This window comes from Cebus imitator, unplaced genomic scaffold, assembly GCF_001604975.1.
Source record: "Cebus imitator isolate Cc_AM_T3 unplaced genomic scaffold, Cebus_imitator-1.0 Scaffold338, whole genome shotgun sequence".
Taxonomy (NCBI): domain Eukaryota; kingdom Metazoa; phylum Chordata; class Mammalia; order Primates; family Cebidae; genus Cebus; species Cebus imitator.
The window spans coordinates 2,078,362-2,091,668 of record NW_016107653.1 but is presented as its reverse complement, the minus strand read 5'-3'; the positions used below and the strand labels follow the sequence as shown (position 1 = coordinate 2,091,668).

Genomic DNA, 13,307 nt, shown 5'->3' with positions numbered 1-13,307 from the left:
CGGGGTTTCACCGTGTTGACCAGGATGGTCTCGATCTCTTGACCTCGTGATCCACCCGCCTCGGCCTCCCAAAGTGCTGGGATTACAGGCTTGAGCCACCGCGCCCGGCCTAAGCAGCATTTTTACCCACGCATGCTGGCACGGGCGGGCTGGGGCTGTGGCCGCCCTCCAGGCCTCACCTGCCCTCACAGGAGGAGTGCCATCCTGGGCAGGGGAGTGCGGGCCAGCAATGGTCACCTCCTGAGGGGCTCTCACGGGGAGCCTGGCTGGAGAGGACTCTGCATAGGTCCCAGCCACAAGGCTGTGCCGCCGCCTGACCTCTCCTGGCCCCCCGACTGACCCTCCTCTGGGTAGAGAGAGCAGGTAAGACGCTCAGTGCCTTCACTGGGTTCCTTCCAGGGCTCCAGCCCGCCCCACCCAGGCAGCCAGTGTCACCCCTGTGACGCGGAGGCAGGGGCAGGAGGCACGGGCTGGGAGCAGGTGTTAGGGTCTCCTAAGGCCCTGCTTGCTGCTCGGAAGAGCTGATCTGGGACAGACAAGAAGCTGCGTCCATGGCCTGTGGCGGCCCGGGCAACCAGTGCATGCTGCAGACTCTTCGTGCCACAGCCAGGGGCAAGGGTGCAGGCCACCGGGGTCAGCAGGGAGGCCCCATGGCTGGTCTTTCACCTGCAAAGGCTTGTTTAGCAGGGTAAGACATAGGATGCCCAGCCCTGCAGCTGAGGGTGGTCCCAGGCTGCCCACTCCGAGCAGCTCCTAAGCCTGCAGTGTTTCCAGCAAGGGGGCCCCTGGGACCTAGCTACCCTGCACTGGGGGTGGGGTTGGGGACAGGTTTCCTAGGACAGCAAATGACCTCACACAGGCAGAAGACAGGGCAGAGAACGAGCCCCACGGGAGGACCAGCAGGGCCCCCCTGCCTCAGGATACACCTGGCCAAGGAAAATGGGTGGCTCTGTCTGAAAGGGCAGCTCTGGGGGGCGCCTGGGACTTGGCTCTAAACATGAAAGATTTTAGCAGGTGGAGCTGTCTCAGCACAAAAGCTCTTTACCCCCATTTGGAGGTCTTGGTAGTTTGGCCATGTCTCTAGGTAAGCCACAGGAGATGGAGGAATCCCCTCTCTGCCCGCCCTTGGTGCTTGAGAGGCCCTGGGAGCCAGGCTCTTTAGCGTGCAGGTGGCCCGAGGCACGGCCGCTGGTTGCCATGTCACTGGGCTAGCTCCTTAACCACTGGCCTCGGCGTCCCCATGTGTAGGGAGCACCAGTGTCCCTGCCAGGCTGCTGCCAAGTTCACAAATGGGAAGGGCCTGGGGCACAGCCCGGCCCATGTGACTCTGGGGTCCACATCAGCCACTTGCTCTTAGTTGAAAACAAGGAGGGGCTAAACCTGGCCACTTTTTTTTTTTTTGAGATGGAGTCTCGCTTGTCACCAGGCTGGAGTGCAGTGGTATGATCTCGGCTCACTGCAACCTCCACCTCCTGGGTTCAAGTGATTCTCCTGACTCAGCCTCCTGAGTAGCTGGGATTACAGGAGTGTGCCACAACGCCTGGCTAATTTTTTTGTATTTTTGTAGAGATGGGGTTTCACCATGTTGGCCAGGCTGGTCTCGAACTCCTGACCTCAAGTGATCCACCCTCCTCAGCTTCCCAAAGTATTGGGATTATAGGCACAAGCCACTATGCCCAGCCTAAACCTGGCCACTTCTTCTTTTTTTTTTTTTTCATTTTTTTCCTGGCCACTTCTTAAACCAAAACCCAGGGTCAAAACAGAGAGAAGGACAGGCCTGTTGTCCTGTGCTGGCTGACCTGCAGACTTCGGGGCTCTGGGGTGGAGTCCTAGCACAAGGGCCTGGCTCGGGGACTGGAGGCCGGTGTGCTGCTCTCCTGACCCAGTGTGAGGCCGGACGAAGGAAAAGGGTCCACGTCAGCGCAAAGTGACTCCTATGGGGCTACCTCCCCTCCCCCGTGCTGGCTCTCCGCCTGCACCTGGCGGCCTTCAGGGCCTGACTCCCAGCCCAGACAGAGGACGGCAGAGTGATGCAGACCGGGACTGCTAAACAAGCCCTAAAGACCAGCCTGGGGACAGAAAGGGCGGGAGGCAGACCCAGAGAGCCATACCTTAGGGTAAAGTCAAAATGAAAATGCTTTTTCCTTTTCAGAAAGCCATCAAAAGAGAAAACACAGACATGTTACGACGCCCTCAGGAGCCCTCCGGGGATCGCCTTGCTCGGTCTCCCACGTGACAGAGCCCATGGGTGCTGGCGCTGCACTTTGCAATTGGCTCTCTCCCAGGTAGTCTGGGGAAAGGTTGGGACAGCTGGCGCCAGATGTGCAGGGAGGAGGCGCAGGCGGGACAGACGGGTCTCCCGCAGGGCTTTCGGCTTGGCGCTCCTGAGCACCCTCCTGCTCTGGGCAGGTGAGGATGTGAGCTGATCACTCATCCCCGGGGACCAAGGCCCAGGGGTCCCTCAGTTCCCCATCCCAGGAAACTCAGGCTGTGGAAGGAACAGGTGCCCAGATTGGAGGGGCTGGGCCACTGCCACCCTGGCCCCGTGACAGCTATCCATCCTGTCAAATTCTCATCACTCGGCGATATAACGTGCGCAGAAATGGTGGAAACATGGCGCTTATGATGGGGGACCTGGGGTGTGGGGAACTGCCTACGGTCAGGGAGGCCCCGGAGCGGCCTGGCTGACCCAGGCTCTGGTCTGCGCCCAGTGCAGGGCTCTGTGGCCACCAGGCCCAGCCCAGCAGCAGGTGGGGAGGCCCGTGGAGGGTTGGTGGCTGGCAGGAGCCTGTGGCATGGTGCCCAGGCCCACCTCGTTACCTCTTCTGCTTGTAGGTCAGCATGGCCTCCGCAATGGGGAGCTGGTGGGCACAGTTGGCGCCTGCGATATACTGGGTGATGCGTGACACGATGTCCGGTGTGTCCTGTACTGCAGGGGAGGAGGGGAGGAAGCAGGGAGGTTGGGCTGGTGCCAGGTGGGGTTCCAAGCAGGGCTGAGCTGGGTGTCCCTGCTGCCCCGCCCAGGCCCCCCACACCCCGAAGTGCAGCAGGGCTTGCTGGCAGCGGCTGAGGGGCCCTGGTCCTCTACTCTCAAGGTGGTACCAGGGCAAGTGTGGCAAGACCTGAAGGGCTGCGCCTGCCTCTTCCCAGACAGGCCCCACGGCTCCCAACATTCTAAGGCTCGGGGGAGAGGAGGCGTCCTGGCCAAGGCCCCAGCAGGCCCTGTCATGGCCTCTTCCTTGAGGCTGAGCGTGAGCAGGTGCAGGGCCTCCTGGGCACGGCATCTGGGGAGACCAGGGCCCTTCCTCCCGCGGCAGCATGGGGCTGTGGGCGCGCCCGGGCCTCACCCGCACTCTGGGCCTCCAGCTTGTTGAACAGGTCTCTCCAGGCCAGGTCCTGGAAGAAGTTGTTGTAGCGGTAGTCCACGGAGCCCAGGTACCTAGCCACGGGGTGGGACCCTGCATGCCAGGGGTGGGGCCAGTGTCAACACGGGGGACTTGGTGCTACAAGGCTCCCACTGTGGCCCAAGAGCTGGCCCACCTGACCCTGGGCCTGCTCTGCTGCCTTCCAGACAAGCATACTTTCCTGCCGCTGACCCCGCCACCGTCCCTCTCTGGTGGACACCTGTGGCCCCACTGAAGGAGCTATAGCCCTGAGCTGAGGCCCCACAGCCCTGAGTGCCAGCAACAAAGGCCCAGCAGGGCACATATGACCATTCGGAGGCCTTGGCTGGCTCAGGGCTGTGGTGTCACAGCCAGGGCCACACAGGAGACGCGCCGCCTCCAGGCCTTGCGGCTGGTCAGATTCAGGCTGGACAGTTTTGTAATAAGACACGTTGTATGGACCTAAAGAACTCATGGAGTTCCACGACACAGGACCTGGACAAGCGGAGAGGATTAACAACCAGCCCTGCTTTGCACGTCTGACTTTGGAAATGGAAACCGGCTGAGTTATCATAGCGACGGACTGAGGGGACGCCCGCCTCGGCCCCTTCAGAGGGTGGCGGCTTTACCTTGACCCAAATGGCTGTTTTAGGGCGATCAAGTTATCTTGTGTATAATTAAAATTAACAGCATTACTGTCTCAGACATTTAAAACAACAAATTCGTGGCAAGCCGGGGCGCCACGGCACCCACGGCGCCCACAGCGTGTGTGCCAGGCCCAGGTGGACGCGGCGCTCACCCAGCGGGATGACCAGGAAGCGCATGTAGCCGAGCCAGTCAGGCGTCTTGTGGGACAGCTGCTCCACGAAGAGCCTCAGGATGGCACTGAGGTAATGCTGCGCGCCCGCCACAGCGATCTTCACGGGCGTCGGGGGCTGGGAATTGCAGTTGCAGCTGCGATCCAGAGGCAGGTGGGACGGGAGGGGACAGACGCCTCAGGGAGCCGTCCTCCATCCAAAGATGCCTGTGTGAGCCTGGGGGCCCTGTGCCGGTGGCCACTCACGCCATAACCGCCCTAGTGCTGCCCAGACCCAGGATGCCACATGCCTGAAACTGCCCAGGCTGAGGGCCACATAATCATGGCTTCGGCCCAGGTTTTCCAGGACGGGCCAGGTGGTCACCCCTCCAGTGTGACTGGACACACGCCAGGCTGCTGCTCCCACCCGCAATGAGGGGAGGCCAGGCTCCAAGGAGCCTGTGGGTCAGGCCCCGTGGACACCAGCCACAGCCCGGCCCTGGAGCGAGGGGCAGAGGCTGGGGTGCGACCCCGAGGGGTACTTGGGCAGTGAGCACAGGGTGGAGCCCAACTCACTATCTCTGTATCCGCGAGACGATGGTGCTGAAGGCCGCCTGGACGTCTGCGGGAGAGCACGTGCACACCACGGGAAGCGTGTGCCTCTGCAGGACATCGGAGAGGAACTGGCGGAGGATGGGCAGCCACTGACTTTGGCACAGCCGCCCAGACCACCCAGCACCCAACCCTCACCAAAGCTCTCAGGGGCTCCAGAGACCTCAGGCCCAGCCAGGCAAACCACAGCCACCAGCTCCAGCACGCGGGTGTGCCAGGGGTGGGGGGCGGGCACAGGAGCCCCCTCTCCTCTGTCCTACGCCCTAGCCCTCCATTCCATGTGACCGCACCCCCACCTGCCCCTGCCAGTCGGAGGTGTTGACAAGGATGATGTTTTCAGGGAGCTGGTCGTCAGAGACGAGGATGTGGTTGAGCTGGTCATACACAGTCTTCCTCGGGATCTGGAGGCACAAGAGGCCTGTCTATACCCAGAAGAGCAGCATAGCGCCTGTCCCCACCTCCCCAGCCCCCGTCCCCACAGTGCCTCTGCTCCCCCTGCAGCCACAGAGACTCAGCAGCAGGAAGAGAGCTGGCCAGCTTAGAGACCACCCCTGGGCCAAACTGGCCAAGCAATGAGGCTGCCCGGGGCCAGGGAGGGCAGCAGGAGGACTAGAACTTACCCTGGAGTCCACACGGCCTTCCTGACAAACCAACCCAGGACCCACCCACCCTGCCATGTAGCAGGTGCCCTCCAAAGCCCCACATGCTCTATGACCTGGCACCCTTGGCCCCTGTGCTTCTCTTTTTGCCCTGGCCTGGTTGGTGCCATGGTGACCACGAGCCCTGCCTCCCGCGCGGGCCACTCCCTCCACCCCACCTGCACCTGCACCTGCAGCTGGCTCCGGGAGTCGGGGCAGCGCTCGTTGTCCAGGCTGTTGGCCCGCTCATTCTGGGGCCGTGCTGGCTGCCGCTCCTTCAGGGATGTGCTCCGGCCCCGTCGGCCAGTCTGCTTCCCCTCGGACCTGTTGGGGACCAGGACAGGGTAAGTGGCTGTAGCAGCAACAGGGGCAGGGGCTGGGGCAGGCCTGTAGTGGCCTACACATCGTAGTGGGGACAGGGAAAGACGAGCACAGGGCCGACTGATGGCCAGGGGGCCACGGGCTGCAGAGAGGCCACCAGCCCTGGGAGGGCCACAGCAGCAGCTGAGTACAACTGAGACCGTGACCTCGAGGGGACCCTATGCAGCTCTGCCTGTGAGGCTGTGAGACAGGCTGGGAGCCCTGGAGTCACCGTGAGGACTGGGCTCACCCTCCCTGCCCGGGCAGAGCTGGGCAGAGCCAGGGGCAGGACAGTGCAGGGCACAGAGGCTGCCAGGGTGACCGGCTCTGGAGCCTGGGCACAGGTCCCCGGGTGCTGCCACCTGGTAAATGCCAGTGCCCAGACTCACTGCTTTGGAAAAAGTCCCAAATGTCACAGAAACATGAACTGAGACCCTGACAGAATCAAGCTGGTGGATGTATGTCTTTTGGCTGTGGTGGGGGCTGCTCAGGGGGCCGTGGGGTAGAGCGCCCGCAGGAGGGCAGACATGCCCGGCCCCAGCCCTGGAGCAGGTAGGGTAGAACCTGAGGCTGCAGGCTCCACACCCAGTGCTAGGCAGCAGGTTTGCTTCTCCTTTTAATGAAGAGGGATGGGGGATGGGGCCCTGAACCTGCTGTCTGCATATCAGGCTGAACTGATAGGAACCCATCCTGATGGACACCCCCAATGGCCCCTCCCCGATGGCTGCATTGCCGACTCGCCCAACAGCATGGGGCCCCTGTCACCTGGTGGAGGGGATGACCAGGGACTCGGTCTTGGTGATCCTCCCGCTGGGCGGCAGCCTCTCCGTGAACACGTCCAGGGTGGAGGCCTCAGCCTCAGGGCTGTCCTCAGGCTGTCCAGGCTGTGCCCTTGGGCCTGGCGTTCCCTGCTGAGCAGACACAGGCTGGAGCCTCCCGTGGAAACCCAACCAGTGCTGGGCCCTCTCCAGCTGTGTGGCCTCTGGCTCGAGTGAGGGTTTAGGCCTCTCTAGGCTGTGGCTTCTACAGGTGGACCTGGCCATGTGCTGCCAGGGAACCTGGCTGAGCTCAGCTCCAACCATGGGGCTTCCATCCAGGCCATGAGGGAAGCCAGCACCCAATCTCCCAGGACCTGACCTTCCCTGGCCCAGGACCCCCTGACTGAAAAGACCCCATGCAACGAAGCAGGAGGAGGGAACCAGGCATCCCTGTGTGTCTGTGGGCAACAGTGCAGCAGGGGCCGTGCAGTCATTCACCTAAGGGTAAGGTAAGTCCAGGTGCCCTGACCCTGAAGGTGGGTTAAGTCAAGGGTACCCTGATCCTGAGGGTGGGGTGAATCTGGGGCACCCTGATCCTGAAGGTGGGGTGAATCTAGGAACCCCGACCCTGAAGGTGGGGTAAATCTGGGGTGCCCTGACCCCAAAGATGGGGTGAATCTGGGGCACCCTGACCCTGAAGGCGGAGTGGATTTTGGGATACTCGGACCATCCGGTGGCCTGGCCACTCCTGAAGGCTGACCCCAACTCTGCACACCAGGCGTGACGTGAGACCTATATGTGGGGCCCGCCCCTCCGGGTCAGACCCTTAAAGGCAGGGTTGGTGTGCCTGGTGTGCGGATGGGTGGGTGTGGCCCCAGCCTGCTTACGAGGGCCACCGTGTCGGAGACACTGTCACTTGGCTGCCTGCCTCCCAGGGACCGTGTCTTCTCAGGTGCGTCGGCCTGCGGGGAGGGTATGTGATCAGTTTTGCTCACCTGCAGGGGACAAGGCGCTGACTCCTGGGCTGGGAATGCTGGGGCATCTAACTCCTGGGCTGGGAATGCAGAGGCTCGGGGGACGCTGGATCCTGGACGGTGGGTGCAAAGTGGCCCCAGGACAGTTGGACAGGGCCCTGAGCCCAGGACATGCTGGGAGATTTGGGCCACGCCACAGCCCAGTCAGGCCACGGTCCACTCTTGGGGATCAGTGTGGCCCCACTCACCGGGCTCGGGGGCTCCTTGTGGCTGCGGGCGCTGTGGATACTCCCGATCTCTGTCTGCGAGCTCGAGTGTGACAGTCCTTCAAAGTATGGCCTGGCTCAGGGAACGGGATGGGGACATGTTAATTCCCAGGATCCTTCTTGCTCTCCCACCACACCTGGAGGAAGAGACTGGAGAATCCAACAGCAGAGCAGAGCTGGGTCCAGAGAAGAGCCCATGACAGTGCACACCCACTCGCAAGGGGCATGGGGAGGACGATTCTGGGGCCGGTAACGCCAAGCCCCTTCCTGGCTCCTCCATCTGCCCTGATATCAGCTGCAGGAAACACATATCCCTAAAACTCGGCCTTAGCTCCAGGTAAGGAAGACCCTGTCTCTACAAAAAATATAAAAATTAGCTGGGTGTGGTGGCGCACACCATCAGCCCCAGCTACTCAGGAGGCTGAAGTGGGAGAATCGCTTGGGCACAGGCAGTTGAGGCTGCAGTGAGCCGTGACTGCACAGCTACACTCTAGCCTGGGTGATGGAGCAAGACCCAGTCTCAAAAAACAAAACAAAACAAAAAACAGACAGGACGTGTGCAGTGTCTGGTGCTCCACGCTGGGCAACAAAGCCACATGGAAACTCGTTGCTGCTGTGTGTGACCATCAACAGCATGGCGCCAAAAGCACACGCCCCTCCCTAAACTACGAACGCAAGCTGGCCAGGGCTCTGCAGATAGGCCAGTGCCATGGAGCTTAAAATGGGAGACGATCTGGGCCACATGGGTATCTCCTAAGGAATCACATGGGCCGTTAAGGGCAGAGGACTTTCTCTGGCTGAAGGAAGGAGAGGTGAGGCCAGAAGGCCAGGGAGACCTGAAGTGTGAGGGGACTTGACCGGGCCTTGCTAGCTCCAAAGGTGGAGGAGGGACCCTGGGCCAAAGCCTGAGAACAGCTGCCAGAGGCAAGAATGACCGCCGGCCACCAGGCAGCAGGGTAGCCAGACCCCAGTCCCGCAGCCATGCTGAGCCCAACTCCACCAACAACCACGCCAGGCTGCCGCGTGACCTCGGGGTCCTGACCTCAGCAAGACCCCAGCAAAGAATGAAGCTACGGCCTCGGGATGGTGACTCCAGAACAGGAGGAACAGAGGCTGTTTTTAGTGGCCACATCTGCGGTCACCTGTTATGGTGGCTGCTGGTGACTGAAGCGGCAGCAGGTGGGGCTGGGGCCACCAGGCAATGTCAGGTGAGATGGGAGGCTGCTGCATGCTGCAGGGCTAAGCAGGGCCTTGCCTCCAACACACAGCAAGGCCACCTTGCCCGTGTCTACTTCTTCATGCTGCTCAGGTTAAAAAAGCATTAAAAAAAGTCCCAAGCTTCCCATCTCCAACTGGGGGCTCTGGCTCCTCAGCAGCTGCCCAGATCCTGGCACGTGCCTTCTGCCTGGTATGCTTGCCTCCTCGCCCAGACCCATGCGCAGAGATCCTCTGAATCTCCCTCCTGCCCAGGCCTGGCCCCGGCCAGGCCCCTCCTCCCACCCGCCACAGACACCTGCCGCCCCGTCTCTACCGGCCTCTGCCTCCTCCTCCTCAGGGAGGGGCACCCAGCATGGGGGGCCTCACATCCCACCTGAGTGGGCAGAAGTCCTCTGCAGTTCCCAGGGTATCCAACGACTGATCCCCTAGAACAGGTGGCACGCCCAGCCCATCTGGCACCCTGGGGGCCCCCCAAGTCCTCCCCAGCCCAGAGCTCGCACCCCCTGGCCTGGCCTGTGACAGGAGAGCTGCCTGGCTCAGTGCAGCCATGCCCTGGGCCTGCCAGGTGGCCGCACACGTCTCCTGTAGGCCCACCCTACTGGTCTGGCCATCAGAGCCTTCCCGGGCTTCGAGGCAGCTGGCCCTGCCCATCACGCCCCCCAGGCTGGACATGGGTATGCCAGAGTGGCTGCAGAATGGCTGCAGTATCTGAAATGGCTGTTCCCCACTCCACCCCGCCCCGCCCCATAGGGCTCACCGCAGCTTTGGCTTAGGGGTGCTGAGGACACTGTCATCGTCCTCCATGTCGGGGCCACTGTCGCTGGGGTGCTCCATGTCCAGCGTATCATACAGGAGGTCCAGGTCCTCCTCCGCCTCGGGGATGTGCTCCGCAGGGTCCTGCTCTGAGTCCAGGACCTGCAGGGGTGCCAGACGAGCATGAGGGCCAGGTGGGAATTCCCTGCAGTGGCCCATGCTGCCCCCTTGGGGGTACCCGGGACCCCCGAGTCTACAGGAGCAATAGGAGGTGGGTGCTCGGCCACCAAATCCCTCTGCTCAGCACGCTGTAGTCCAGCTTCTGTCACAGAGCTCAGGGTGAGCACCAAGGACCCCAGGTCCCCAGGCACTGGGCGTGTGTGGCATTCCTCCACCTCGCCTGGGCTAGTCCGGTCATCCAGGCTGCCAGGACACACGGAGGGCCTGAGTGCAGGCAGGTGAGCTCTGACGGAGTGGACCACTGTACAGCCAGCACCACGACCAAGACACAGCATGTTCCCCACACCCAGGGGACTCCCCTCTGCCCTCCCCTAGTGTGTCCCCTCCCTCTTTCCCACACTGCGGATCTCACTGTCCCTGGATGTCCTGCCCCTTCCGGAGTGCTACCTAAGAGGGGTCACGTGGCTGGCGGCTCTGGCGTGGGCTTCATCCACCCAGCGGGGCACGCTTCATGTTCCTCTGTGTCCCCAACCAAATCTCACCTTGAATTGTAACCCCCACAAGCCCCATGTTCCAAGGGCGGGACAAGTGGAGGTAAATGGATCATGGGGGAGGTTTCTTCTGCGCTGTTCTCAGGGTAAGAGTGATTTGATGCTTGTATAAGCGTCTGGCATTTCCCCTGCTGGAACTCATTCTGACTTGCTGCCCGTGAAGAAGGTGCCTGCTTCACCTTCTGCCATGACTGGAAGCTTCCTAAGGCCTCCCAGCTGTGCTGAACTGTGAGTCAGCTGAACCTTTCCTTTATAAACTTCCTCTGGTGATTCTGCAGCACGCCACCGAGCAGATGGACCCCAGTCTAACAGATCACCAGCTGATGGCTGTTTGGCCATCACAGACGACACTGCTGTGAACGTCTGCATGGGTCCGTGCATGTGTGTTCACCTCCCCGAAGTCAACACTGAAGAACAGGGTGCTGGATGTCTGGCAACTGCTTCCTGAGGCTGCCCTGCCATCTTACATTCCCCCAGCACTGTGCGGGTTCCAGCTGTGACACCTCAACCTGTTGCATTCCATTTGTTCCAACCGTCCTAGTGGGGATCAAGTGGTGTCTCATTGTGGTTTGGTTTACATTTCCCTAATATCAGTGATAATGATCATGTACTTACTGTCTACTTGTATGTCTTCTTTGAAGAAATCTCTTCAGAAAGATTCCCTGCCCATTTTTTAATTGGACAATTCACTGTTGTTTGTTTTTGAGAAAGGGTCTTACTCTGTTGTCCAGGTTAGAGTGCAGTGGCACAATCGTAGTTCACTGCAGCCTCGACCTCCTGGGCTCAAGTGATCCTGCCATGTCAGCCTCCCAAAGTGCTGGGATTACAGGTGTCAGCCACTGTAGCTGGTTCTCTGACAAGTCATAATCACTTTATTAAAATAGTTGGCTCAAGCATCTTCAATGGTGATGTCAACCACAGCTAGCAGCTCAATTCTAACAGAGGAATTGGTCTTACAATCCCAGAAGGACTGGGCAGGTCAACGAGCCACCTGTGGATTCTCATCTGGAAGTGATCCCTGTCTGAGAACCCTCACCACAAGGCAGTTTTCTCTTAGTAATTCCCAAAGTCTTGGCAGGGATCAGAGCTGGTCCTTTTGCTTTGAGATTCTTTTCCTCCATGCCTCTTATAAGCCAGCACACACCTCCGGGGATGACACTGCAGCTGGTCAGGGTAATTCTAATTCAAGGAATCACCCACCGGCTTCAGGGCGTCCTTTAAAAGCCACGGCCACGAGGCGGCCTCCTGGTCCACTGCTCAGCCCAAGTGAACAGCAGTGAGTCAGGGCAGGAGTGGGGGCCCCCAGCTCCGTGGCACCTGAGACTATCGTTCTCAAAGCAATGGACAATTCAGCTTTTAACTGGGTTGTATTTTTATTTTTCAGTTATAAGCATTCTTTATGTGTTCTGGATTCAAGCCCCTCAGCATATATATGATTTGCAAGAACCATTCTTCTGTCCTACTATTTTGCTTTATTGATGGCACTGTTTGGAGCACAAATGTGTAATATGTGGCTGTAGTGCAGAAAAACTTACCTTCTGTCGCTCGTGCTTTTGGTGTCATATCTAAGAAACCCCTGCCTAACCCAAGGTCGTAAGATTGGTCCATTTTCTTCTAAGAGTTTTATAATCTTAGCTTACATATGGAGATCTTTGATCCATTTAAAGTTTTTGTTCTATTTTTTTGAGATGGAATCTCGCTGTGTTGCCCAGGCTGGAGTGCAATGGCGTGATCTCAGCTCACTGCAACCTCTGCCTCCTGGGTCTGGGTGATTCTCCCACCTCAGCCTCCTGGGTAGCTGTAACTACAGGCACCCACCACCATACCTGGCTAAGTTTTTTATATTTTTAGTAGAGATGGAGTGTCACCATGTTGGGCAGGCTGGTCTCAAAACCCCTGACCTCAAGTGACCTGCCCTCCTTGGTCACCTAAAGTTCTGGGATTATAGGCATGAGCCACTGCACTCGGCCAATCCACTTCAAGTTAATTATTGAATATGGTGTGAGGCAGGGGTCCAAATTTTGTTTCGCTTTTTTCGTTTTTTATTTTAAGACAGGGTCTCACTCTGGTTGCTCAGGCTGGAGTACAATGGTGTGATCTAAGCTCACTGCAGCTTCCACCTCACGGGCTCAGGTGATTCTCCTACATCAGCCTTTTGAGTAGCTAGAATTATAGGCACATACTACCATGCCCAGCCAATTTTTTGTATTTTTAGTAGAGATGGGGTTTCACTATGTGGACTCATGCAATCTGCCTGCCTCAGCCTCCCAGAGTGCTGAGATCACAGGTGTGAGCCGCCACAGCGGCTGAAATTCCCTCTTTGCATGTGGATATCCAGTGGTCTCAGCAACCTTTTGTGAAGCCTATTCTTCCCCTGTGGCTATCCTGGCATCCTTGTTGACCATCACTTGCCCACAAATGGAAGGGTTCACTTCTGGATAATCGCCTCTCTCCATGCTGCCCCTGGGCCAGCCCCACACAGTCTGGAGTACTACTGTGGTTTTGCAGTAGGTTTTGAAATTGGGAAGTGTAAATCTTCATTCTTTAAGACTATTCTGTCTCCTCTGCGTCCCTTGCATTTACATATAAATTTTCGCTGGTCAATTTCTACAAAAACACAGCTCGTAATCTGATAGGCATTGTGTTGAATCTGTACATAAATTTAGGGAGTACTGCCACCTTAACAAGACCAAGTTTTCCAACCGTGAACGTATGACATCTTTCCACTTCTTCATATCTTTAAAAAGTGGTTCACAGTTTCACTGTATGAGTCTTACTCACTTTTTTTTTTTTTTTTTTGAGACGGAGTTTCACTCAT

The 13,307-nt window shown here is 58.9% G+C and overlaps 1 protein-coding gene across 9 annotated transcripts in view; it reads right to left on the bottom strand.

Moving 5' to 3' along the window:
- Window positions 1-13,307, bottom strand: part of PACS2 (phosphofurin acidic cluster sorting protein 2) — an 82,868-nt gene that overhangs the window by 8,187 nt on the left and 61,374 nt on the right. For 2 of the 9 annotated variants that reach the window (XM_037730227.1, XM_037730229.1), the window contains exons 9-19: window positions 9,763-9,920; window positions 7,770-7,860; window positions 7,435-7,509; window positions 6,555-6,700; window positions 5,609-5,753; window positions 5,088-5,192; window positions 4,756-4,862; window positions 4,183-4,337; window positions 3,348-3,458; window positions 2,821-2,929; window positions 2,112-2,144 (exon numbers count right to left, since the gene is read on the bottom strand). In XM_037730227.1, the coding sequence (XP_037586155.1) occupies window positions 2,112-2,144; window positions 2,821-2,929; window positions 3,348-3,458; window positions 4,183-4,337; window positions 4,756-4,862; window positions 5,088-5,192; window positions 5,609-5,753; window positions 6,555-6,700; window positions 7,435-7,509; window positions 7,770-7,860; window positions 9,763-9,920 (1,235 nt within the window). The remainder of the gene's footprint in view (window positions 1-2,111; window positions 2,145-2,820; window positions 2,930-3,347; window positions 3,459-4,182; window positions 4,338-4,755; window positions 4,863-5,087; window positions 5,193-5,608; window positions 5,754-6,554; window positions 6,701-7,434; window positions 7,510-7,769; window positions 7,861-9,762; window positions 9,921-13,307) is intronic. The other 7 variants (XM_017505426.2, XM_017505427.2, XM_017505422.2 and 4 more) reach the window with 6 other exon arrangements.